This window comes from Phytophthora cinnamomi (genome assembly GCF_018691715.1).
Source record: "Phytophthora cinnamomi strain GKB4 chromosome Unknown Contig86, whole genome shotgun sequence".
Lineage (NCBI taxonomy): Eukaryota > Oomycota > Peronosporomycetes > Peronosporales > Peronosporaceae > Phytophthora > Phytophthora cinnamomi.
Genome location: NW_027151019.1, coordinates 135,349 through 162,375, shown reverse-complemented (window position 1 = coordinate 162,375; position 27,027 = coordinate 135,349). Strand labels below are relative to the sequence as shown.

The 27,027-nt window shown below is 54.6% G+C and overlaps 6 protein-coding genes across 6 annotated transcripts; 1 reads left to right on the top strand and 5 right to left on the bottom strand.

Moving 5' to 3' along the window:
• Positions 1-1,575: 1,575 nt before the first annotated feature.
• On the bottom strand, positions 1,576-2,277 carry IUM83_19540 (uncharacterized protein; the record flags this gene model as incomplete). The annotated part of the gene is made up of 1 exon (XM_067944592.1): positions 1,576-2,277. The coding sequence occupies one exon, from the start codon at positions 2,275-2,277 to the stop codon at positions 1,576-1,578; it is 702 nt and encodes a 233-aa protein (XP_067784716.1).
• Positions 2,278-3,928: 1,651 nt separating this feature from the next.
• IUM83_19539 (Tubby C-terminal-like domain) lies at positions 3,929-4,642 on the bottom strand (the record flags this gene model as incomplete). Its single annotated transcript, XM_067944591.1, has 1 exon — positions 3,929-4,642. One exon carries the CDS (start codon positions 4,640-4,642, stop codon positions 3,929-3,931), a length of 714 nt encoding a protein of 237 aa, XP_067784704.1.
• A 1,900-nt stretch (positions 4,643-6,542) lies between these two features.
• On the top strand, positions 6,543-7,292 carry IUM83_19538 (14-3-3-like protein; the record flags this gene model as incomplete). Its single annotated transcript, XM_067944590.1, has 1 exon — positions 6,543-7,292. The coding sequence occupies one exon, from the start codon at positions 6,543-6,545 to the stop codon at positions 7,290-7,292; it is 750 nt and encodes a 249-aa protein (XP_067784731.1).
• Positions 7,293-14,034: 6,742 nt separating this feature from the next.
• IUM83_19537 (WRKY transcription factor 19) lies at positions 14,035-14,775 on the bottom strand (the record flags this gene model as incomplete). Its single annotated transcript, XM_067944589.1, has 1 exon — positions 14,035-14,775. The coding sequence occupies one exon, from the start codon at positions 14,773-14,775 to the stop codon at positions 14,035-14,037; it is 741 nt and encodes a 246-aa protein (XP_067784735.1).
• A 6,184-nt stretch (positions 14,776-20,959) lies between these two features.
• On the bottom strand, positions 20,960-24,082 carry IUM83_19536 (Calcium-activated potassium channel subunit alpha-1; the record flags this gene model as incomplete). The annotated part of the gene is made up of 5 exons (XM_067944588.1): positions 20,960-21,130; positions 21,216-21,300; positions 21,366-23,714; positions 23,793-23,829; positions 23,899-24,082. 5 exons carry the CDS (start codon positions 24,080-24,082, stop codon positions 20,960-20,962), a joined length of 2,826 nt encoding a protein of 941 aa, XP_067784730.1.
• A 485-nt stretch (positions 24,083-24,567) lies between these two features.
• Positions 24,568-25,050, bottom strand: IUM83_19535 (protease inhibitor EpiC2B; the record flags this gene model as incomplete). Its single annotated transcript, XM_067944587.1, has 1 exon — positions 24,568-25,050. The coding sequence occupies one exon, from the start codon at positions 25,048-25,050 to the stop codon at positions 24,568-24,570; it is 483 nt and encodes a 160-aa protein (XP_067784729.1).
• Between the last annotated feature and the right edge of the window lie 1,977 nt (positions 25,051-27,027).

The following is a 27,027-nucleotide window of genomic DNA, read 5'->3' as shown; positions in this document are numbered from 1 at the left end:
GGCATCGACTATCAAGCTTTAGTCTCCGCTTCGTCAGAAACGTTGCCAGCATAACATTGTATATAATGCGTTTTACTACAGGTATTGGTTTAGACACGGCTGCTGGTGTTTGAGGGCGCCTCACCAATTGGTGAGCAAACCGCATTGTAGACTGGGCTCTGGGCGGTCGTTTTGTTCTTGACATTGACATCACGGTCGTCTGGAAACGGTGAAATCGCGATGGAAAGAGAAATGGGCTCCACTCCCGTGGGGTTGGCACCAAGGGCGTCAGGGTCATTCTCCTCGAGGCGTAGCGGGTGGGTCTTCGGGTTGTAGATAACGTACAAAATCAAATTCACCGCATTGACCGACAAGCACATGACGTTGCCGGCGAACAGGAACCAGCTCCCGATCATGGGGCAGTACACGATCCACATGACGTTGTTGAGCGCGCCCGCCGCCACCATCGGGATCGGGATGAACGCCGCCGACTTGTAGTGCAGCACCTTCATCATGCGCTCGAACGGCGAGCTGAACATGCTGAGCCCGGCCAGTACGCCCAAGATCCCCAGCGTCGTGTCCACGCCGTCCTTCGACTGGTTGGTGTAGCCGGCACTGCCGATGATCGCGTACACGGTGATCAGGCCGAGGATGGTGGCGCCCGTGATGATCCTGCGCAGAGCCTTCTTGCGGTCGCGTGCGAAACAGAAGAACGTCGTCACGTAGCCGAGGGCGATCATGTCGGACGTGAGGAAGGTGGCGAACATGGGGAACCAGTTTTTGACCACAGCGCCGTCCAGCATCCAAACGTGTCCATTAGCCACCATGCACACGAGCGGCAGCACGGACGCGATGCCCGTGTCCCTCTTTTGGTAGATGCGATACATGGAGGGCGTCATGCTGAGCGTGACGCAGATGGAAGTAATCGATGCCAGCACCCGGAAGAGCGTTTCCACGACGAAGCTGACCATATTACTGTTGTTGTTGGATGCTTAGCTGGAACTTGGTCTTAGAAGAACGCTGGTGAGAAGCGAGGCATGGAACAGTGCAGCGTCGGAAGCAGTGCGCGACGCAAGTCAAGTTTGAAAGTGAGCGGGATCCTTGGCGACTTTGACGTGAGACAGTCCGTCCGGATACTGTCCCGATATCGATCGTGCAAAGCCACGCTCGACGCGATTGGCGGCCAGTCACAAGCAAGACCGCGGTGGTCATCTCAACCTGGACATTGAGCCGGCGATGCAGCGAATAAACTCACTGCAATTTTCCCCTCGTGTACATCTAATCTTGCGGGTTGATGCGAGTTGAGTTGGCCGGTCTCCACAAGCCGCGCATGCCAACGAGCATGACGCTCTGAAAACTGCAAAAATCGACTGGTGAAATTCCTCCACACATCGACAAGTTATCTGGTACAGTTCACAAGCCTTTGGCCGTTGCATCGACCATTGTTGCTCTGGACAGTGACTTGGTGAGAACAACCAATAGTGATCACAGTGTTCAAGCTCAAGGCTATTTAAATTTTAGTTGTGTTGTTCCGTACGGTGGCTACATGTATACGATCCCTTCCGATGAGGATCACGTCAGGTTTTACAAGAGAAGTTAATCACCTAGAATGGTCATGGCGAGGTCGTCGTCAACGTCGGCGCATTGGCTGCTCCACTTGGACGGGTAAGATAGCGGTGGCTGCGAGCTGTCGAAAGTGTCGAAGCCCAAGTCGTCGCCCTGCTCCATGGCTTCGAACACCGCCACGATCAAGGGGCTGGTCTCCTCCGCTCGCTGCAGACAGCGGCCGCAGAAGGCCAGCTTGGACCGAACGACTTTGCGGCGAAACGGGAGAGCGAAGCGCATCTGGCGGTAGCCTGTGCAGCTTGCACAAACACGTTCATCACAGGCACTGCACTGTCGCTCAGCTCTGTGAGGCCAGCGACCGAAAGAGCGGAAGCACTCGGCGCAGCAGCCGCCAGCTTTCGTGTTGGCCAGTGTAGGTTCACTGGAACTCAGCAGCCACGCGAGCTTCTTGCGCTCGGCGCAACGAACAAGGCGGTGCATACTGTGCATCTTCGCCAACGCGCCGCCAAGCACCACACCGTCGCGAGAGGTGGAGCCTAACATGAACACTTCCATCACATCCGGGGACGGTTGGCGATACACGTAGCAGAACGAGATGATGGCTTGTGGTCTGCCGTTCTTACCGAATCCTCCGAATCCGGGCACTTCGACAGACTGCAGCAGTTCGTAGCCTACCCGCTCACCATTGTCGAGCTCGGTGACACCTGTGGACTCGATGTACACGGTCTCCATAGCGCGTGAGCTGAAGATCTTCCCAGTCGCTACTTTGGCTGCCGTGGCGCCTCTGCGCAGTCCACGCCACCTTAGAGTACACGAACGCAGCGGGTCTACGTAACTTGGCGATTCCAACGGCGCTGCTAACAACTTCTCGTCCACCAGGTTGTCACCCAGATACGACGCTCGCAATCGGGTGGCGTCTTCTGTTGAGCTTTGCAGCCCGAACATGACTGACTCGAGGTCGCCTGGGAATGTGCCGACCATCAGCGTTGCTGGGAGCAGCTTGGCACTTTCGTCAACGTACTCATTTGCTGCGATGCGAGATCCGAGCTTGCGCTTGCTGCCAAGTCGCCAGCGTGCTCGGCGTTCCTTATACATGGTGAGGTCTCGCACACGTGCTATCTTCTTCCAGCGCGTGGGGTCAATAGCACTCGGATGGCGCGAACAGCCGATGTAGTGTCCCGACATGTGAACAGCTTCCTGCACGAAAGAATCGCTCATGCTGAGCAAGGCTGCGGTCTCTTCAGGCGATAGAGCATCCGGTTGGTCTGGTAGATCTTCCCCCTTCATGGGCATTGACGGACTGGTGCTGGTAGCTGCAGAACTCAAGTGTTTGCGCGTATTGCGTGCGTCCGGCAGCGCAAATGGATGAATGGGGTGGAATGTCCGACTAATGTGCTCGGCGTTCCACCTCGCGGCGCTGGAAACTGAGAGCGGAGATTGGGTTGTGTGCATGTTACTGCTCGCTTCCAGCGCTTGGCAGGTGGCAGATGGCAGCCACCCGAAGCCTCGGGTTCCTCTTTTCACCCACCCGACGAGCTCCGCGCTGGCTGGTGTGACGCAGCTTTAGAGCCGTGGACAGCCTCGAGGGGTTCAGATGGTCCCAGTCACTGATTGACGGCCAGGCCTCGGGAAGCCCAGCACCGGCCAGCTTCCGGCTACCGGACACCTTGGCGTGGTTGATTTCGAAGCGGTGTCCCACGTGGCGACTTCCGTCCACTGCAGTGGGGCCGGCGCGGTCAAGTTCTGCATCTTAGTCCAGTCTGCTGCCACAACAACGGCGGCACGCACGTGCACTTGGTCCCATTCGGGCCGCGGCTGCTGACCCCATGCAAGTTTGGCAAGTGATAAAATCCCGCATCGGATCCCACGCGCACAGCTCGCTGCGACTTGCAGTGCAACGAGGGAAAATGTGGAGGCGAGTGGCGGCTTTGTGGTGGCGAGGCGCAAACGACGCATGAATACGGGCATTAATCCTGCCTGAACACAGCCATTTCAAGAGCGCCACGCTAGAGGTGTCGACGCTGAAACCGGTCGATATTCGAATGATTTGAGGAGTGTGAAATGGGAGCTCTGCTCCGAAGCAGCGATCTGTACGAAGTGAGTACACCTGCACACACGCAGAACGGAACTCCTGTACTTCGCCTCGCTGTCGTCTCGGTGGCTACGGTGCCAGGTGGCACCACACAACAGTGTTGTGACAACACCGTCCGTCTTAATTTCCAACGATAGCACAAAATTCGTAACGCCGGAGTCCAAGTAACCTGACTTCTAGTGTGCTTTCGGTCGAACCTCCATCTTCACGTCAAACTAACAAATATTAATACGCTGAATACTGCGTCCCTTACTTCTGCAGTGAGTGCTTTCCGGTAGCAAGCTTGGCTGCTCATTGAATCCTCGACGTGCCGAGGATCGGATGTCGATGTGCCTTATGGAAGTGCACGCTGGCGTCGTCCATAGCTGCGCATATCAGCAGCACGAACGCCATGTCCACGCCGATGGCCGTCTCCACGTGGTAGGCGTTGCCTCCGAACGACGCCATGTGGTTGCTCGCCGGGCGATAGACCTTGGCGATAGGTTCCCGTCGGCCCCCTCGCCCCCGCTCGAGATACAGCACGGCCGCGCGCTGCCGCCACATTCCGTGGCATCCAACGCGGCTCTTGCCGCCCGTGTGCGGGTCGTCGACCTCGGCGAGCAGCGGCTCGCCCCTGCCGGGCACGAACTTGACCAGCAGCGTGGTCAGCACCTTGGCCTGCGGCTGGCGGCGCTTGCCCAGACACACGTCGTAGCCGGCGGCGCTCGGGTGGTCTCTGCGCGTGAGGTGGGCCACGGGGATGCCGTACTCGTCCACGAGCCACTTGGTGCGGCCGTCCGCGACCTCGCCGTCGACGGCCGGCAGCACGCGGAACAGCGCGCGCCCCGAGTCCACCTCGCGCACAGCGTAGCCGTTGATGTCCAAGGCGTGCGTCCAGAAGTTGTCGGTCAGCTCGAGCGTCGTCACGCGGCGCCGGCAGAAGCGCGGGTTCACCACGAACGGGAACTTCCACTGCGCGGCCAGCGGCGTCGCCAGGAACTTCTGCATGGACAGCGCCGCCCCCATTGCTGTCGGGAGGCTCTTCAGTGGGCTGTCGGACCGAGCAGTGCCAGCATTTCGGCCAGCAACGCGACGAAAATTCAGCCGCGATAGGCGAAAGAATACCTGTACGAACAGATACGTTCGCGGATGTGATATGGAGCTGGAGAGTGGTTAAAGAGGTAAGAGGGCGTAAATCGCAGTAAATAGTACCTGTGAAAGTACATAACTGTGTGCGCGGCTGGTCCTGTCTACTCGCTGCCAGACTGCTGAAAGAGGCGCCATGCGGACGCCTGCAGCTCATGGCGCATCGTACTGTAGTGCTGTTGTACATGTAATAGATGTGTACCGCTACTAAACAAATCTACGAGATCTACTCTACGTGATAGTACCCATGTTTTGGTACACGCAGTCGGTTGCTGTAGACTATGAGCGTTCGAGCGAGAAACTGCTACAGCCCGTAAAATATCCATACTCTCTGACAGCCTGAAGCTTCTGAGCCTGGTCACCACGAAACTCACGGCCATGGAAATGATACCATTTCCATAATCTCTTTAGGAGAGACTCTGCGACAGTATTGCAGTGGCAGTATAGCAGCAGCAACACAGAGGTCAGGAATTGGGGGCTTAAATATCATACAACTTTTTACACGGTGTTACCTTGAGATTTCATACACCCCCACTTGTGCGCACTCCTAAAGCAGTCAGACTGCTAAAGCTACCGTCATAGGTACCAAAACTCTGGTACTGTCTCGTAGATTTAGTAATTTACCACGTAGCTTTAGTAGATTGTCACGTAGCTTTAGTAAGTCTCCTGTGGTAGACACGCAGCGGCACCGCTAGCGTCCGCGAGGGTTGAAGAGCCAGTCCGTCGAGGTCTCGCTGGAGACTTCGACCCGTTGCAGCGGCGGCAAAGCGTCCGCCGCGATGCCTGCGCTCTCATCTCCGCAGACACATATCATGTCGGAAGGCTGTGGCCAGCGCGGCACTTGCTCGACGAGATCACGTTGAAGTTGCCCTTGACCCTACAGTCACGCACACTTAGATCGATGCATCGAGCGAGCGACTGCGACTGCAACCGCAGTTGAAGTGTCTGTGCTCACGACCGCAGAGAGATCTAGCGCTGCGCTCGCTGGCGGGTGGCGCTAGTAAACAGCCGGCGCCCGCCAGAAAAGTGCAGAGCAACCGCAGCTGAGCGTGGAGCGGCGCCGCGCGCACGTCCAGGACGGAAGCTCCGGCAACGGCTTGCAGCAACAGGATGTGTCCGCAGAGAGCGCTGGTGCTGGCGCTGCCGGTTCGACGACCGTCGTGCGCTCGGAGCTGGCGAAGCCAAGTGACGAGCTCTCGGTGGTCCCGCCCAGACTTAACGCGTTGCGATTGGTCCAAATAAATTTGGCATCCATTTCGCCCAATGGACGCACTTCTCGCCAGCTATTGGCGGTAACCCGCACCCGGAATATCTTTGCCCGCACGGGGCGGTTTCGCCGAGATTCTGGACGGGTGAGCGCATCGAGAAGCATCCGACGCCGCCCGGGGCCGTTATTCCACCGCAGCGCCCGCCGCAAGATCGACAGGGCAGGGGGAAGGCCCCGGCGCTGCCTGCGTTGCGTGCCTGGTGTCGCGTCGCCGGTCGGGGCTGTCGGGTTGCAAGTGGCGCGACGCCACAACCGCGCGCCGATTGGTCGAGTCCGCGCTAAGTGCGACGGGCGTTGCAGCTGCGGGGATTTCTGCCAAAAAATTCGGCGGAGGTCGGAGCGACCATCACTCCTGGCTACACTAGATCTCAGTATGTATGAGGCGCGTTTCACCCCGCCGGCTCCGCCCTGCGCGGCCGGCTCGCGCCCCCCTTTGCCCTCGCCAGAATCCGATTTCCAAGCTCAAGCGCAAGCGTCAGCAGCTCTCTCTCTCTCTTCTCTCCCCCGCCAACCATGGACCGTGACTCCCTCGTGTTCCTCGCCAAGCTGGCCGAGCAGGCCGAGCGCTACGACGAGATGGTGGACCACATGAAGGCCGTGGCCAACAACCACAACGTGGAGCTCACCGTGGAGGAGCGCAACCTGCTGTCGGTGGCCTACAAGAACGTGATCGGCTCGCGCCGCGCGTCGTGGCGCGTGATCTCGTCCATCGAGAACAAGGGCGACTCGGAGCGCAGCGAGCACATCAAGGCCTACCGCCAGAAGATCGAGGGCGAGCTCGTGGACATCTGCAACGACATCCTGACCATCATCGAGAACAACCTGATCCCCAACTCGTCGAGCGAGGAGGGCAAGGTCTTCTACTACAAGATGAAGGGCGACTACCACCGCTACCTGGCCGAGTTCCAGGTGGACGACGAGCGCAAGGAGTCGTCGGACAAGGCCCTGGAGAGCTACAAGCAGGCCTCGACCATCGCCATGGCCGAGCTGCCCCCCACGCACCCGATCCGCCTGGGCCTGGCGCTCAACTTCTCGGTCTTCTACTACGAGATCCTGAACTCGCCCGACCGCGCCTGCAACCTGGCCAAGCAGGCTTTCGACGACGCCATCGCCGAGCTGGACACGCTCTCGGAGGAGAGCTACAAGGACAGCACGCTGATCATGCAGCTGCTGCGCGACAACCTCACGCTCTGGACCTCGGACCAGGAGCCCGACAACGCCGACGCCAACCAGGGCGACATGAACGTGCAGGACGTGGAGTAAGCGCTCCCCCCGTCCCGGCGTCGCAAGCCTTAGGCGAGCTAGCTAAGCTGCGCGCGCGTGGCGGGGCCACGGGCCGAAGGAGAAGCGGACGCAGCGGAGCGCGGGGGACCGAGAGGCCGCAGCCCAAGAGGTTTTGTTGGCCTCCTCCCCCGCCTGCTCACTCCACGCTGCGGCCGCCAGCTCTGCGCCCTGCAGCGCGCCAGCCGTCCAGTGCTTAATATTGGTAGATAGAACCCACGAGAATCTCAAACGAACTGTCTTCCCTGTTTCAACGCCGTGTGCTCTTGTCGCCAAGAGCTCTGCATGGGCCGCCGTGAAGGTGGCGGCGGGTGGCCCATTCTGGGCGCGAGTCAAAACGCATGGTCGACGTGTCGGAAGGGAAAGTGAGATCTTTTGGCGCGTGTCTCAGCGCACGCCACCGATTCGCTAAAAATAGACCGAATTTTGGCGACTCGCCGACGAGCGCCACTAAAACGAGGAGCCTCCGGTTTGTGACGGCAACGTTTGACAAGCTCAATTTGCCGCTGCAGGAACGTAAGGCTATGTGTGATTGAGTGTTGAGGAATTGGCCGGGCACCTCCAAGTAGCATGCTCGATACGTGCTCTCAGAGCATCATGCTCTATACTAAGTATGCATTTGCCGATTCAGCCATTCATGCCAAGTTTGTTTGGAGCGGACACAGCACATGTGTACAGCAGCCAGGACCAGCTTGAAGTCTACACAACGTCTAATTGAGCGCACGGGCATGCGATCGGCGTTGTTACACTGGACCGCTGCTGTATTGCACGTCGGCCACAAGAACCTGTTCCCTCCATTGCCATGGGAAAGTAATAGTTTTAATAGATTGGTTTGATAAAGCCTCATCACGTTGAAGCGCTCAACTTGAGTAGAACAGCACCAGTTGATCGATTCCTCGCCACAAAAGGCAACAAGTGTCTTACGCTTCATGTTGCAAGCTGTCCTTGCCGGCAAGAGGCTACATCATCTGCTGCTCCGCCTCGTGGCCCCAGGTCGCGATCAGATGTACCGAGCAAGCTGTCAATCGCGTAAAGCTCCCCTGACGAAATGAGAATAAAACCCATGGGCTAGGTTCTCGAACTTCTCGACAACAGCTAGACATGACGTGTTCGTAAGAGCAAGCATCGCTATGTAGTGATCCACTCCCACTTCAAGAGTAATAACGCCTTGAGTTGCGTCATCGATGGCCGAAGAACGTCATCGAACTCGTGAACTTTGGGGCATTCTCGTTGGATCTGTTTCCAACGCCACTCGTCTGTACATGCTTGACGACGGTAAACAGCATACATAACGCTACAGATGTACATACTAAGTCCTGGCATGACCACGATGACCGTCATCTTTCAGCCAGCTTGCCGCTTTACGGAATTTTGAGTTTGATTTCAGCTGTTCATACAGTAAAACACAGTTGATTGCCAAAATATTCTTGCCCCATGATGCAAACACTGCGGGCTTCCCTCTATTAAAAAACAGCGGACTTCCCTCTCACCGAAACCGGGAATATCATTCGCATTGATGAGTGCTCTTTGTTTTGGTGTGAGGGCGGCGTTTCTTGACTGAAATGGCATGTTCCATGATTCGGGTTTTTGGTGGCACTTTCGGTAAATAACACGGGGACGACAGCGTCGTTGCGTTGGAGCGTATCCGGAGTTGAATCTGCGTGTTGGTTCTTCAACAACAGTGGTCGTGTTGGCGTGTGTCCACCAGACTGCAGCGGCGAAGACCGCGATAGTTGGTAAACGCAATCTCGCCCACTTATCGGCCAGACAACGGCGTCGACCGCCGATAGCAATCGTACTACAGCGGTGTTAGCAAAGATATGAAGCCTTGGCCTGCATCAATTTGATCCGCCGGTACGAATAGCCTATTCGGAATAGGTAACTTGCACTACATGTATGTTCGGAAAACAATGAATGTTCAGACGTGCAATCGCGGACGATGAGTATGAAATCTAAGATGCTTTCCAGCATTTACAATTATCACGGTTGGTTTCATTCATTACTAGTTGGTCGGTACGCTACCGAAACTTCACACTAGACTGCGTCGATAATATTCCTGAACACTGAAGTACACTTAGCTCGTTCAAGCGCCCAACTCCTCGAAGTGGGCCTGGCAGTAGTTCTGCGTGCGCTCATAGGCCGGCTTGGAGCAGTTGGGCACCTGACAGCGCTTGCCGCCACCGTGCGCCCAGCAGAAGCCGTTCGACACGGCGATGGTGTCGCAGCTCTCGAAGGAGCACACGGTGCCGCCGCCGTGCGACCAACACACGCCCTTGGACTTGGCGCGATTGATGCAGTCGGGTACCTTACACTTCACCGATCCGCCGTGCTTCCAGCAGCGTTTAGCATGTTTAGCACGGCTGGTGCAACCTTCGACGGTGCAGAACTTGCTGCCCTTGCGGACGGGTGCAGCAGCCTCGGAAGTCGACGGCGCTACTACCGTACGCTTCCGTTTGGAAACGGTGGTGCCGGTAATGGATCCGCGCTTCTTCGAGCTTGGGTCCTCGGTATCTGATTCCGAATCGGACGACGACAGAATGAACGACAGTGCAGCTTTATCCCTGGCGTCGTCGACGGCGTTGTTGGCGAAGCTGCTCGAGTTTTCGGGGATCTGTTGCTGCTGTTCCAGGATGGAGCTCATGGTGAATCGCGAGGCGGGGGACACGGTCGGACCAACGGCGAAATTGTGGAATGGTGTCAAGGCGCTCGGGGTGATAACACTGCTCGGGTTCCTCAAGGTGCTCGGCGGGTGCGCCAGCGTTAGCTTGTCGCGCACATCCATCGCGGCAAGAGGAGGGGCTGCTCGATCCTGTGATGGCGAAGACAGGAACGGACAGGCGGCTGAGCTTCTCTCTTGCAGAAAAGCGAGAGGCGATCGGTTCTCGTGAGTCGGCTGTGAAGGGTCCAACACCTCAACGCTATAAGCTACGGCAAAATGGAAAGTGACTTTGGTGCGGGGCTTCTTGACCAGTGACGGATTGGTGCGGAAGACCAAGTCTGACCTAGCTCGGATTATGTAAGGAGATTCACCGAAAGCCCCACAGCAGAAAGGGGTTACGGGTGGAAAGCTCGGTGTCCATGTGCTCGGGCGACAGGTGCTGCCCGCAAGCAGCTCGAGCTCAGCCCAACAAGCTCCCAGCGCGAAGCTCGAAGCTCGGGGGTGACAAGGGCGGGCTGGATCAACGTGCGCGGAAAACAGCTTGCAGGCACTTACGCGTCTCGGGGCGGAGGCACTTGGACCGAGACTCGTCGACGCGTTGTCTCTCGAGATGGCGATGATCGTGTCCATCAAGTCACCGCTACTTGACGGACGGGTGGTAAGAATGGTCACTTCGTGTCCAGGTCAAGCAGGCAGTCCGCGGTCGCGGCGCATCGTGACGCCATGCCAAAGCATGCCTGCTATCCTGTGACCTCGGACCGTTCAAGTGCTGTCGGTGCTTGTCCACATATGGCCCCGAAGCTGATTGACGAGCACATCGATCACTACAGTATTGTGTTTTTTGGGATCGCGTCTTGTCGTTACGATTTTCCCGGAAACGAAGCCCCAAGTACAAGTAGGTACAATGCCACGTACCGAGATCACCAAAGCGTGCGATTCGTATCTTTGCTTGCTGTGCCGCCGCCAAGTTCTCCACCGGGCCGCGTTTCGAGATGCAAGTTGAGGCTTTGCCTGGCATACGTTGAAGCGCGCAGCATAAAAATCGGGAGTGACTGTGATCACCTATGATAGCCAACGTTTGAACGACTTGATTCCGGAACGCTTTGGGTACGAATAGGAGGGGCAGAGTTGAGATGGGAGTCGACCAAGAGCTTCGCGCCATGGAGGTGCCGCCATTACGGTGGTCGGCATGGTAGCAGAGCAGCTCTCGACAGGTATCTTGGCGGTGGTCACTTGCATCCTTGTTTCCAATCCACCGCTGCGAGCTTCGCGCAAGCCGACGAGGTTCGACTTGGGTCTCACTTGTGCTTTTCTGCTGTGCCATCCGCCCGCACCTGGACAGGACGTGCTGACGGTTGTCGTCGTGCCGGGGTTTACGGCCATCTCGATGAGTCTTGGCCAAATGCAGCTGGGCGGCCAGCGAGGAGCGCTGAGCGCCCTCTGGTCACCCGACGAGGAGTTGAAACAGTCCCCGTCCGACGCAGCTCGGTCTGTGCCTGTCTTCAACATGACACCCCGACAGCAGCCGGCCTCGCTTGCTTGGCTGAGGCGTCTGTCGGGCTACAGTACATCTACCAGAACAAGTAAGACAGTATGCACAGTGTTTTCATGCCGTCGACAAAAGACGCTAGTGCGGCGATGCGATGTCGTCGCGCGCTGATCGTTGGGGATGAAGCAACAGCTCGCTTCACGCCAAGCTCAAATTATAAGCAGGTAAGGTGGCAGCAGCGACCTGTGATCGCCTGGTACATGTATCTGCCGCGCGCGGGGCCTTCTCTATCGCGTAGAACAGGGATGGCAAAACAAATTAAATATTTTTATCCGTGAAAAAAAATATTTTTTCACTTTTATTCGTGTAAGTACGAAAATAAAACACTTCGGTTTTGTATCTGACACAATCTGACAACCGCGCTCTATTAGGTGGGGCCCTATATTTGCAGACGAGCGACGCGGTCATCTCGCCGTCCTTGCACACGCGGAAGGTGGGGAAGCAGTCCACGTCAATCTCCTTGCAGACGCTCTCCAGCTCCTCGGTGCTCACCTTTAGGAACTTGACGGCCAGGAACTCGTTCTCCGTCAGCTGCGTCACCTTGGGGGGTCACCATCTTGCAGCCACCGCACCGCGGCGCCGAGAACTGCACGGTGGTCGGCTGCTTCTCGCCGATGGCATGGTCGGCTCCGCCACCTTTGAAGCTGAAGTAGCCCTGCGGCGGCAGCCCACTCGTCAGTATGCGATGAGGCCAGTATTCAGGTAGTTACTGTGTTATACGGTGCTCCAGGCGATCCGTTTCAGCGGGGTTTGATGTATAAAAATGGTAAAACTTCATAAAAACGAAATAAAAATATTTTTTGATATTTTTATTTCGGAAGAATCCTTACATATATTTTTTGGCATCCCTGCCTAGAATGCTGCAGCTGTCTTGGCCGCAAAGCCTGACTCACGGACGGGCGCGGACTCCTCCAAGCAGCCCGGTGATGACTGCGAGTGCAAGGTCGGACCTCTCCACCGAGCCTTTCCGCTTCAACGGGTGAGTATATGTATTACATATAAAGAGGCGGCATATCGCCGAGCGGCTTGGCGTCGAAGTTGTCGTCCCGGGGCGAGCCTTGCGGTTGTCGCATTTGACACGGCAAAAAGCGACATAGTCCCCGCGTCTTTGAACCGCGGCGCGTTCCTGCATCCCAGCAGGAGTGCAAAGCGGAAGCGGGTCGGACTAAGGTTTTCGGTGCGAGGTGATTAGATGAGCAGAGAGAGCCTCCGAGCCAACCCAACGCGACGCCGCGGTGCTGGCGTTGACTCAGCGAAGTCTTTGTCGCCAAATGACCCTGGTATGCGTGGCCGAGCACCGACATCGCCACGTTGCACGAAGACCAGAAGTATTTCGTCACTACCGGCTGCAGACGGCATCCAAAGTCTCCTCTCTGCTGTGAAGCGCTCATACCTAGGCGAGTCAAGGAAATGGTCTTTGGCGGACAGCTTCATGTAGAGGTGTAGAGATAACACCGCAGATTACGCTGTTGCAGCGTAAATTATGGTATCACTGTACCTGTCTGCTTCGACGTGTCGGGTTCTGCACCCCTCTCTTGCGATGCCAGCGAGGGTGATTGCTCTGCGCTCGCAATCGCTGCGTCGCAAGACATCAACTCGTTCTCGGCGCAGATGGAGCTGTCATCGCGCAGTGGTTGTTGCAGTTCCCTGCCAGCCCATTCATTGCGCTATCTCGGCGAAGTTGTGCTGCATGGACTAGCCTGCCATATGACGCAACACGCAACGCGAGGAGAATTGCGACTCGTTCGTCTCGCTCTCGCCTCGCCGAGTAGGGCACATCCGCAGCTCTGCTCTTCTCGGTCTCGATTCTGCAGCTCCGCGCTTCGCCAAATGCCCCGCCGTTCGGTTCTCTGCACTACAGGTGGTCCTCGAGAGCGTCCCCCTAAGGTCCTCACGGCGCGACAGACGTATTACAGTCGATCCGCTGAGCCCGCCTCGCAGATCTGCGCCACGGTGGTCGATCCGTGCGGTTCGCTCCAAACGAGCCATGCATCCACGCCGCTCTCTGGTTGCAAATGCTGCAGCCGCTCCAGAAGAAGGCAGGGAACACGGCGTCGCTGAGACTGAAAGTGTAGAGCAGCTTCTCGTGTTGTGCTCGGGCATGGACGGCAGCAGAGCTCCTCCCCACCGACATCAACGAAGGTTCTGGTGTGTGTTACATGTATCCCGAGGACAAAGCACTAACATGCCGTGGGAAGCGATGTAGTACATGTATATGTAATACGTGGACTATACAACCTTTATAACCTACAGCGTGCTCCAATGCGTCTCACCTCCGAAGGAAAACGTTGTTGACTCATCTCGGACCGCATGAAGGGCATTCATTACGTGTACTATACTAAAGTTATGGACCACATAGGGCTCGACGATGAACATTAATCGTGTAGAGCATTGAAATTAAAATTATAATGCAGGACACTCGCGTACGGTGAATGAGAGGCAGCGCGCCTCGCTTGTGTTGTGGTTGTACATTTACTATCTACGCTATCACGGCTCTGATGCTGCGAGCGTTGGTTCTAACTGGTCTTGGACTCGCCGAACTCTCCATAATGCGCCTGGCAGTAGTTCTGCGTGCGCTCATAGGCCGGCTTGGAGCAGTTGGGCACCTGGCAGCGCTTGCCGCCACCGTGCGCCCAGCAGAAGCCGTTCGACACGGCGATGGTGTCGCAGCTCTCGAAGGAGCACACGGTGCCGCCGCCGTGCGACCAACACACTCCCTTGGACTTGGCGCGGTTATTGCACTCGGACACTTTGCAGCGCACCCAGCCGCCGTGCTTCCAGCAGCGCTTGGCGTGCTTAGCACGGCTGGTGCAGCCTTCGACGGTGCAGAACTTGCTGCCCTTCTTGGACGGCGCTGGCCTGGCAGCAGCAGCAACAGTAGCAGTAGTCGGGATCGACGTCAAGGGGGACACGGCTGCGCCGGTCACGCTGCGTCTGCGCTTGGCGATGGTGGGCTCGTTGACCGAGTTGCGCTTCCGGGACTTCGGTTCGTCCGACTCGGACTCGGAGCCGGACGACGACAGGATGAAGGACAGCGCCGCCTTGTGGGCCGCGTCCTGGTTGGCGGCGCTGCTGGCGTTTTCGGCGGCGTCGAAGTCCTGGTTCATCATGGCGAGGCTCGGCAACCGAAAGCTGGGGGGAGGCAGTGGCAGTGAAGGACCAACGGCGAAGGTGGGGAGCGGGGTGGCGGCCGGCAGCGACCGGAACGGGAACAATGGGCTCTGATATGTCACGAAGGACGCGTCGGGCATCACCATGGAGGAGGAGAGGAGGGCGTGGATCTCGAGCTATGAGAAGGCTAGCCTGCAAAGACACGCCTTGGAAGCTCGGGGCCGAATTGAAAAGTGATTTTCGTGTAGGGGGCCCGCCCAGCTGAGTCCTTGACAACTGGTGTCTGGGTGGCTCAGACTATGTCACGGATGCACCGAAAGGCTCGAGCGAGAGTGAGAGGGGAGCTTTGTCTACCTCCTGTGTCTCGGGTCGCGCCACCTGGCGAGAGCAACCGCGAGCGGAACCTGGTGCCGCCTGCCCCGAAAACAGCAGCCGAGGCACTCACGCGACGGGGCTCGGGGCGGCGGCACTGCCAGTTGTCGAGTTGACGCTTTGACGCTTTGAGGTCAAGGCACAAACGTGTACATGTACGCCTACTTGTACATACATGTACTGTGCAAGTACTGTAGTAGGTCGTGCTTTTCTTCCCTGTCCGCGTTCGAGTTGGACGGCGTCAGCACCGAGATGTCGTACCGCGGTACTGCAGTTAAACGCAGCGGACGACGAGTTCAGAGTTTGTCGGCGGTGTTTAATCGCCGCGAAAGAGCTCGGATTCGGTCCGCCTTGAAGCGTCCCCATGTACAGTAGTCACACCTTGACGCGTCTACGCTTGCAGCGTACATCGGCACTCGGTCGCCACCTCGTTCCGAGAGGATGCGAGGCGGGGTTTTGCTCGATAATAACCCATTCAACAACGCAAGCGCAGCGCTGCGGAAGCGAGAGCTTCCCTCAAGCTTTTCGAGGCCATTGCACAAGCGTGCGTGCTGGTAATGTTTGCTCTGCGCATGTACCTGCAGGACGGACGCAAAGAACTTCGGTGGGTCGCTCTGGGCGCGCCTCTTTTGAGCGCGTTTGGGCGTTTGTCCCCTGTCTGCTTGGGGCAGCCGACCGCTCTGATCTCGCGTCCTCGCCGAGATCGAGCGAGGGCTTGCCCCGAACTCGTCTGCTTTCCAGCATCACTATTTTCTTACAGAAACTTGGCAGTCGCGGACCCGTGGTTGTCGTCGCGCCGGGATTACCGTACGGGTTGCTTCACGTGAAGATGCTCCATCTTCGGCTCGGCTTGGCGGGGAATCGGGGTCATGTTAATACATGCAAACCATGAACAGTAACGCGGACTTTCGCGGATCTCGCATTACGAGCGCAGATATCTAGTGACCCCATCTTGCTCGCCATCTTCCGTTAATGCAGACCCTCACTCAACGCCAAACCTGCCCATTTCGCCCATGACCAGCAAGTGTTGACATCGTGCGCACGACGAGGCAAGCCTACCCTCTGCAACGCTGCAGACGCGTTTCAAATCGCGAGCAGCTTGACAACACGGCGACAGGCTCGCGAGAGAGGCTCGCTCGGTGCAGGCGCACGCTGCAGGATGTCGACCAGCGTCCACTTCGCCATTTCATAGGCGGAAGCCAAGCGCCGAAGGATTTGGTACATGTACATATATGGCCTCGACCAACGCGTGCATGTACCAAATGCAGGTTCCTTTGAGGCGGATGGCGGGGGAGGAGGGGAGGCACCCGTGGGATGTGCGCAGATCTGACTCAGCCCCTTTGAGTCAACAAGCCACATGGCCTATCCACGGATATGAACGCGATGAACACTGTAATACCAAGTCGATAGGCGATACAGTGTGCATATTGGCGGCAGCACTGTGCGTAGGTATCGGTCTGCAGGCATTGCCTGGCAAGCAGCGGCGTCCAATTGTGGCCCGACAAGGAGATGCACGTTCGGCACGGACAGACATCCTGATCCCGGGATGGTATCTCCCCCGTTAGCCAGTGATGCCATCACGGCCCGCGTGACCCGAAGAGGTCTGGCCAAGTTGACCGCCAACGGTTGGCCCAACAGGTTCAAACTCGTCCCGTTTGCTCCGGTCTTTTACGAGCTGATATCCTCTACATGCCCTGCGCTGCGCCAAGTCAGGCATGGCGGCGGCGTCGGCGCGTTGGATATGTGAAGATGGAGGAGCAGGCGTCGTCGGACAATGCTGCAGCTTGCACGGTGCACGAACGCACCAAGCGAACCCACTGATTCTTCACGTGTTGCATCTCCTCGGCGCCGATGCTGCTCCTGTCGATAGGTATCATCACGCGAGGTGATCTCATGCTCCCGCAGGTGGCGCGCCACCGCCTGACATCTTGTTGTCTTCGCTTTTCATCAGCTGGAGGGTGACAGCGCTCGCTCTCACTTGCCTGTACCCGCAAAACTGTGTGACGTGGCACGGGAATCGCGCTCGGAATTCCGGTCCGTGTCGCGAATGAGGCAAAGCAGGATAACACTCAGCTGGCTGGACACATCGCATTATGGCCCCCGCTCCATTTACATGTAGTAAATCGGCCATTGATGACGGGCAGATTTCAGGCGTGGCACTTCTACATCTTGGTGCCATTTTCACCGGACAGACACGCGAATCGCAACTCGCGCGTGTCTGCATCAGTCAGCACAATTCCCTCGCGAGCGATGCATTGACGTCGATGGGGTTAGTAAAGTCTTTGTGTTGGGGGTCTTGGCCACTGAGTACCTAGACCTGTTGATCTAAGCCAGAGCTGCAGCGGAATTCGACGGTCACTTTGCTAGGCACGCTGGAATGACCTCAGCGTTAAACCTCAACTGAGGCTATTTTGTGATTGTTCTCGCCACAGAAGCAAATGCAGGTACTGTATATTAGATTAATATCATAGCCGTGTAGAGGCATCGACAGCCATCAGAAGTTGTGGTATGGCGCGGAAAGTGTGGTTCCAGCTAGTGGGCGCAACAACTCGCGGCGCGTACGCGGATACTCAGACAGCTTCAGTGCAATCCGATAGTGCCAACGATATTGATGATCTCCGCAAGGCGATTCGAGAAAAGTATCGTCATGATAGACCGGATATCCTAGAGGTGTTGTAGCGGATCAACTGCGAGTCTACACCAACAGAGCAGCGTATGACGACAAGGATGAGACCCTTTGGATCCGCGATTGTCGTTGAATGATCTTGCCACGGAAGACACGCTCATCGTGGAAGTGCCGCAGCGAGAGAGTGGCGGAGCTATTGTGTCAGCGGTGTCACCGGATGAGAACGAAAGACGCTTCCAGACGTTCAACGCACCCATCGTGTATTCCGAGTTGGACCATGAAGGAGGCGTTCCTCCAACGTCCAGGACTCTGCGAGAAGCCACTGTTGAAGCATTTGCAAGTCTTCTTGACCGACTACCAGTGATATTTGTCCGCCCCCCCCCCCCCCCCCCCCCTTTGTCGGGAAAGACGGCCATATGCGATCTACTCTACAACCGGATTCTTCGCTCCAAGCCAGACGCATTAGTTGCTCATGTGTCTGCAAATTTGATGCCTGCTTCCATCAACTTTTGTGAGTACTTCAAGTCAATCTATGACTGCGACATTCAGGCATTCAGCGCATTCAAGCTTGACCGAGTGGTATTGATTGATGAAGCTCAAATCACATACGATGATGAATTGCTGTGGCTAGGCTATCTCAAACGCACGTTGGATGGAGGATTCCCTGGTATGCGCTTCGTTCTCTTCTCGTCGTATGGCAGCTTTGATGTATACCGCGAGTGCGAACGCGCTGGAACTCCGACCCTCATCCCACCTGAGAATACTTTTGGATTGAGTGTGACACAATCGAAGCCTGGCCTGCAGCTGTCGCGTGTGGAGCTGGAAGAAATGGTTCGCCACATCATTGGAGCTTTAGTCTGCGACCTCATCTGGATCCTGTGCTCGGGTCATATCGGAATTGCTCAAGCGATGCTCAGGTATTTACGTGACAAGTTTGGTTCGAAATCGTCAGGGTCATCAATGCTGAAGATGTCGAGATGGAACTTCGGTCAGTGGGGCTACTGCAATACATTCTCTCCAGCTATCGGGGTATTCCAACTGCTGATGCTTTCCACCGAGTGATATCGGCTCATGGTCTGTTGGAGGAGCCAACACAGAAAATGAATGAAGTCTTGATGATGTTGCTTCTGGCAAGGTTACGCTCGTTTCAGATGGGCAGCTAACTCCTAGAAGTCGGGTTGCCGTGGAATTGTTGACCAAGTTCGGGTTCCTGTATGAAGATCAGGCGAATCAGCTCCAGTTCGCATCGAACATGCACTTGAAGATCTGGCTCTATTCAAACCGAACGGACCCAATCGGGTACAGGGTATCCGATATCTCGCATGGCGATTTTGTTGCTGCTTGTGTGAAGCGAATGAGTGCTGCACGACTGCATCATTTTTCAACTGAAAATACCGGCAATGTTACTCGGGAGCGCCAGATTCAAATGGAGCTATACGGGGCCACGGTGTCATGTTTGCCTCGAGATGTGCTGGTCACTTCAGAATGGCGCACAAACGATGGGAAAAGATTTATTGACTTGGTGATTCGTGGCTCGAGCATCCTTTAGTTCTGGGAGTTGCTTGTGAATGGTGATGATGCTGTCGGCCATTCGAAACGATTTGAAACTGGGTGCAAGTATCATGGGAGTCTTAGCGGAAGTTCCACGTATGTGCTCATTGACTTTCGTCAGAGTAAGAACGTTCGGCATCAGAAGCACGGATCTCTGTATGTGTCGTTTGTGGATTCTTACACCAAAGCGCTGATTTACGGCCTTGGTAATCCCGTAGTCAGTGTCGAACTGGCAAGCTAATCTCGAATGGTGTCTCCGTATCAATCACTCGAATGATAAGATCTTCAGTCGCGCACCATGGCGTCTGGCGCTCTTTAAATCAGCCCAAAGCGAATTTCCGAAAATTCTTTCATGCCTCATCTCGAAGTATTGCTTTCCACGAGAGCGTAGGATAGTTTCTCAAAATGTTTACTCTTAGTAGTATAATCGTAAGCCATTTCGCCCCAATTCGATGTCATCGTCATTTCGGAGTCATTCATCTTGTTCTACACGTAGAAACTCTTAATAGAGCGAGCAAAAGCTCTGAACGGAAGCTCAAATGTACATTTGCTGACCGAGTTTGCTCTTCTTTCAAGGAATGGAATGGTTTCAAGCAATGAATTTGGCCGATAGTTTGGACCGTTTGGAATTAGCGCATGTCGAAGTTTTCTGGAGCCGCCAAATATCAACACTGCTTCGTACCATGAATTACTTCGGACAGAAGGCGTGGGTGACGCGACTACTGCCGCTAAGATTATCGCTGAGAGGAAAATAGTCGATTCTCGATCATGAAGGTGCATTAAATCGACTGTTTTTATACATGAAATGCAAGACCGCCAAGATTCTGAGCTGTATGCATTGCGATGACGTTGGATTTGTTTTGTAACTCGATCTACCTTGGCCGTTGTGCAAATGCACATCCAGCTGCGTTATTCCAGTTCCAAGAGAACACTTTTTAGTGCAGGTCACAAATTTATTCTTCAGTAGCCAATCCCTTACTGGTATCGCAATCGAGAATCCATTTAATCGACTTGCCTTTGTATTTATTTCCCTCAGTTCAGTGTCATGGTTATATCCGAGTCCTTCAACTTTTCTTCTAGAAACTCTTGAATCTCTCGTGACTTTCCTTATGCTGGATACTCATCCTTCGAGCGCTAACGCTGGCTCGAGGCATCGTTTGCACCGGCTGAAAAGCCCGCCCTTGGGGTTCGGAGCCGCGGGGTTCTTGCATTCATGGCACTTGGCAGCTCTCCGGCGCTTTTTGATTCCGAGCGAGGCGTTGACCGCCTGCTCGGTTCTTCCAGCTGATACGTGGAAGCGTAGGTAGACCTCATTACATAATATCATCATGTACCAGCGGAGCTCTACGGGCGGTCGAACTCATCGCAGTCGCCGGCATTCGCTCGTGTCGACAGGTTCGTCATGTTCGGCGTCTCCGCCTTTCAGTTCGCTCCGTCCACCTCGTCTGGACGTGGCGACGCAGCTCCGCGTTCAGCAGGCCGAGTAGATCGTAACCATGAAAACTACCCCCCCCCCCCCCCCCCACCAAAATAAATAAAAATGTAAGAAGAAGAAATCGTTTTCACCAACGGTAAGGTTTTACAAATGCCTTCCCGACTACTGCTAGGGTCGGTCAAAAGCTGTAAACGACACTATTGCACATTTTCTTTCAGACTCGACTCGGGAAATTCCTCCAAATGTAAATTCCACTTGGTGGAACCGAGTCGCAGAATGCAATCCATGATTGAAAATGGTAGGCTTGCTAGTTGGAGAGCTCGCGCAATGCGGTAGTCGCTTGAAATCAGTGTGTAAAGATGTCGGGAGTCGACGTGAAAGTGAAGGGTTTTCCTACTACGTAAAAGAGATCGCCGGGCTCAATCTGGAGATCCGTTGGTGGGTTAACGAAAACGCACGGGTGAGGGAGCACCACACCACGTTCAGGTCGCCAGAGCCCGATGCAAGTGCAATTTGCCTAGGAGGATAAGTGTTGTCAAGTTAATCCCCAAGGAAAGTTTTTAGCGTGAAGTAGTATATTCATTGGAAAGATCAGAACGCACCATGTCAAGAAATTTGCGGAAACACTCGCCGTACTTGAGGGCTATCAGCTCGTCGGGCGCCTCCACTTGAAACAATCGCCGCCCCCTACAATTCAAGCGAGTGGATTAACTGTCAGCTCAGAGCAACGAATTAATTCGATTTGAACGTACTCGAGATCATTGACGCTGCCACTGATGAGTATGTGGAGGAATTGCGTGAGCCACGGTTTTCGGTAGCACTCGCTCATGAGTGAGTCGAGCATTGAATTCATGAACACGCGGCCAGAGGCTATAAACTCCTCGAGAATTAACGCTGCGTCCACGTTGCCCTCACTTTCGTCCAATGCGCTCCAGACGGAGTCGTGTCTTGGAATGACGCTATGATTCCGTGGAGAGCGGTGCGAGACGTTGCGGTGTACTAGCGCTGGCAACCCAAAGGCAGAGCTAGTGCGTCGTTCGTTGGCCAGAGAGCTCAGCAACTTCACATTGGAAGATTTATCCAGCTCGACAACGAGATTAGGCATCCGAGTGCGTTGGCTAATCTCCACGATATATCGCACAACGGTGATAGCGTCGGCGTCCACCATGTTCGGGTCGGAGTATTGAGCTTCGGACGCCTGTGTGAGGATCAACACGGATATCGCCCAGCGGATGTTGGTTTTCTTGAGATCTCCAAAGTTTACAGGCGAGCCTTGGGCGAAATATACATCGAGAAACCCGCGAATACGCTCGTACTCACGTTCATCGATACAGTTCGGTGCCAGGAAAATAATGGCCGGCGAAGGAGTGAAGTCGTCGGGCATCGGCGCCTCCCTGATTGTTTTGATGAAATGATACGTGTCGGATGGGAACCCGCAGACCACAATGTGATCGGTGACGTCTTCAGGCACTCCTAGAGAAGCAAATCGCTCGTACTCGGACAGTTCGCCAGGGAGAAGCTCGTGACTAGAGAGCTCGCGTTTTTCGGCCAAACCCAGCGCAGCTTCGACGTCATAATCTTCAGCGACGGTGAAACTATTGATGATCTTCTCGCGAATCTGTTCGATCTCGTTGCCAAGCGCTGGTTTGATTTTCTTCATCTCTTCCAAGCTGTTGCTGGCCATTGACTTGGCTTTGCGCCGAATGCCCTTACGATACGATAAAATCTGCTCCGGCGGGATCTTCGTGACACCTTCAACTGCAGTTAACCCCTTAGCAATGGCGTACACCTTGCAGCACAAGTTCGGGTCCGCCGTGGCGCCAAGCTTGAACTCCATGTCCATGAAGCGCACGCCGTCGTCTGTCAGCATCGCGAGAGGGATAATTGACGCCTTGTCATACAGGAAGCGGATGAGATCGCCAAACGTAAGACCGGAAAACGTGCGCGGGATGTCCACAAGGAAAATGCCGTGCATGTAGCCGTGCAAGTACTGTCGCTGCCACTGCATAGACGAGTGGTGGCTGTCCAAGTCGCTGTTGCACTGTGCCAGCAGATTATGTAAGAGTGTTGGGAGGCCCCACACCTGGCAGCTTCGCCCCAGAATGGAAAACTTGAGCATTCCGATGACCACAACGTCACTCGCGCCCATTTTCAGCAGCGTGGCGGCATTCTGTGAATTAATTACTTGCGCGTATATCGGACAGGTTGGGTTTCCGCGCCGCAGCGCGATCGTGATAAGTGCGCAGCATTGATCAGCGTACTGTGGACGTGCCGATTGTCGATTCACAAGCACGTAGCAAGCGCTGGCGTCACAGAGCACAGCTCGCGTCAAGTCTTCGTCCAGCATGGGTGACCCCACAATGTACTGGACCTTGCTGTCGTAGTCGTTGAGCACTTTGTTGATTTCAGGAGTAGGTTGCGACGCGTTCAGGATCACCACTCGCTCGTTCCAGTTGAGGTTGCTGGGGTGGAAGAATTCCCCAAAGAAAATGGGGAGTGTGTCCGCGTTCACGTAGCCCGTAATGATCACGTGCGGGTGCAGTTTGGCCTCCGAGTAGGCTGACGAGTAGTCCGTGTGCGATGTGATCGTCGCCTGGATGCGGTTCACTTGAATCGGCACGACGATGAAGGTGAATAGGATGACGAAGGCTATCACTAACTTGCCAGTTGTCGACACGGGGGAGATATCGCCGTAGCCCAGCGTCGAGATGCTGACCACCACGAAGTAGAGCAGGTTCGGGAACGATAGATCAAGGCACTTGCAAACTCGAGGCTCGTCGTCGCACGGCACCAGACAAGCCTCAGTAGCCTGAACGACGCCGGCTGTAGTGAACACGATCGACACGATCGTAAGCATCGCCGCCGATGCCTGCTGATGAAGAGATGAACTGGCGAATTGGACAAGTCGAAATATACGAATGAAGCGGAGCGGGCGTAACATCCGCGAGATCTGGAGAAGCGTGCTCGTGGAGGTGATGCCGGGGATATGAGCTGCAAGGAGGTCGAACCACGACGGTAGCACCACAGCGAACTCCACCATTGGGAAGAAACCAACGATATACTCGAGTCGGTCGAACGACGCGTACAGATGCAGGATGTATCTATTACAGTAACATACCAGCAAGAAAGAGTAAGTATCTGCAAACACTTGCAGGTAAAATGTACAACCAACGACTCACTCGAGCGTGAACACCAAATTGATGCTGAAGTCAACCTCTGCAAAGCAACAAAATGTTAGTTTTAAGAGTCTTTTTTAACGATGCACGCCAATTGTTCCTCGCTTACGCTGCATCCAAGGATCAAGGACGATCCGCAGCCCCGTCCAGTTGAGACTCACGTGGAAAAGAGCTTGGAACGTGCTCAGAACCGCCATGATGGCATTGAAAACGTTGCCAACTACCGAGTTTTCGAGGTTTCGCTGCACCCACTCGCGCAGTGGCTCCCCCGTGAATCGCTTGACCAGGTACATCCGAGGCTTCCTGATCGAACGGGCCCGCACCAGTTTGCCGGAAGTGGCATGGCGCAAATGTTTAGGGATGTTCTTCTCGGTCAAGGGAGGCGATGAATTCGACATGGCAGGCGGCTTTTCTTCTTGACGGCGACTTTACAAGTTGCGCTACAAGTTGCGATCCAAAACCACCGCACCGCTAATGATATTAGCGTGTAAGAGTGTTGACATTTCCACCAACAGAGCAAAACTGCCGACCAAATCGATCGACCCACGGTGGTAAATGTTACCAGCTGTCCTATTCGACTCAATTGCTGCCATCACGACGAGGGCACTCTCTTCCCTTGCAACTGTCATTTAAGTGCTACAGCATAGCACAACATTCACGGGCTAGGCTGTGTTAGTACGCACAAATGCAGCATGTTATTACACTGAGGAAACGAAACTAGACTGAAGATGCCTTCGACAAGCATCTAGATGAAGTCTTATCTTCCAGCCAGGAAAGCCTAGTCGTCAATTGTCATCACGAGCGGCGCGTCAGTGTAAATTTGTGCCGTCACTGCCGTCACCTTGAGCGTGTTGGCTTTCGGCTCTGAGCTGATGTAGATTTCGAATGTGGCAGGCAGACAGTTAATCGCCGACGAACAGAAGCCATAGTATTCTGTGGGCATATCTGCATCGAAGCTGCAGCCATCCACGGTGAAGTGATAGTCGGTCGCCGACTGGAGCTTGAAGTCAAAGCTGGAACCCGCCTTGCTGCCTTCCGCCGCCACGGGTTTCTTCTGCAAGGCAGTGATGTTTTTGCCGCAGCCGAACTCGTTGATAGCTGCACCATAATTGCTTACGTTGCCCCACGCCGCGTAGAGCAAGTGGCTGTCGTCACCAGTGATGGCGACGGTAGACCAACCGCCGTTGGAGTCTTCAGCAGCAGATATGGCCAGTGGTGCAAGCCCGAAGAGAGTCACGGCGATCGCACTGATGGAGGGCATGGCGAACTGTTGTAGGCTTGAAAGCGACAGGAGTTGCTGGATATGTGGGGAAAGGAGCGATTTCTAAACTAAGGAGCTGCTTTCCGTATTGGCATCAATTCGTTCCCATGATGGACTTCAATACGAGCACAAGGACTGCTGCCAAACAGTATAGACCATCCCAATTTAAGCTCCTTTGAAGCCAGTAGTGAGGTTGATCATCTAAATTGTCGTTATACATTAGCTTGAAGTTATCCGAAGAGTTTACGTTGTCAACTTGTAATCATAGATTCGTGGCTCGGCTGACAGAATCATTTAGATCATCTCGACTTCGGTTGTTACTCTCTACCACTCCATTTCTGCCTTGCCATTGAGGGCCTAGCAGAAAATAACTTGCTGGCTCATGTGGTGCGTGGCTGGAGCGAATCCGAAAGTAAACGGTTTGGTTCAATACGCAGACATGTGAACTGAATTTCGATTCTTCAAGCCATATTGATTGTTGATCCGAATGAAAACTCAATCTCTACCTTTGCATAAGAGAAACATGGGATATAATGCTTACGGCTTCGCTGTGAAGTAAGATCAGGTGGCGATTCCAAGAGCCTTTACCCTGAACAATTTATAAAGTATCGTCAAATCTCGCTCGGAGTTACACCTTTCGAGCCTACATGTACATACACTTAAATATGTAGTGCCGCAAGCCTCGGAAGTTTCTCAAAATGCAGAATTCTCAGGCGATGCAGAACAAGCCATGACTGAAAACGGTACTTTGTTAATTTTAATTACCTCAAAAGGTACTCGTGTTTCTTGAAGAACAAGCGGAATCAGTGTGTGGAAGTCGTTGAGGAAGCGACCAGTTTTCCAGTAGAAGGCCGGAGTAGAAGGCTGTCAGACTCGATGTGGAGGTGGATGAAGATGGAAGGATGAGGGAGCACTACGCCACGTTGGTGTACTGTAGTTGGCAAGAAGTTCCAGTATCTTCAATCAAGAACTATGCTTCGAAGTCAGGGCTGCCGATTATATGTACCCCCGTAAATAATGGCATCCATTTTAAACGTGCAGACCCGATGAAAACAAAAAAAAAGCTTGAACTGCTCAAGAAAGGTGGATACTCTTTAAGGTTGTAGAAAGGTGCAAGTGACGCAAACGGCTAAGCCATTTTCTGCAAGTACTGCGAGGCAGTAGTAATTAACTTTTGACCTAGCGTGTTTATCCACAATAAATTATGAGTGAACAATGATACTTTCTCTTCATAAATAATGGCGCGTTCTGGACATCCAGTAAATTATGGGATAATATTTATGGCCATTATTTCAACCTCAATTTATTTCTCGGCTACCTTGTTCGAAGTAGGGAAATTAAGCATTAACGGTACTTGAGGGTAATCAGCTCGTCCGATGTCTCCACTTGAAACAATCGTCGTTCTCTACATTTCAATCGGGTAGATTAGCTGCCAGCTCAGATCAACGAACGGGTCAAACCCCAGGTGATTTCTTCCTACGATTACAAAATCGAAATTCGTTCGATATACATACATGGCTTCAGCTGGCTTATCCAGATACAACCTACTTATTCTTATCGTGTGCGCGCGCACCTCGTTTTAATGAGGTGCTTCATTTTTTTTTGCGGTATTACATTTTCATGTGCAGTAGGCTATGCTGCTCGAGGTTATGTCTGTAAAGCTGTTCGTGGTAACACGTAGCCGTGCGCATCGGATGAGTCGACGCGACGCTCGTTACAGCGGATCTGAAGGGCAACATCCTCAAAATGAATGCAAGACGGTACAGAGACTGATTTCAATTTCAACATTTTGCGTGGTGATAGGCTGCTTGGGTGACGTCTGAACTCCTGAATCGTAGATACTTGCGTCGTTGGTTCCAGAAGCAAAATACGGCGTGTCCAGCAAGCCAAGCAGGCGAAACAAGTTGGACATAGTCATCGTTATAAGCCATGCGTTGCCCTCGATCAAGATGCCTCGCCCGAGCAGTCGAAGTTCGA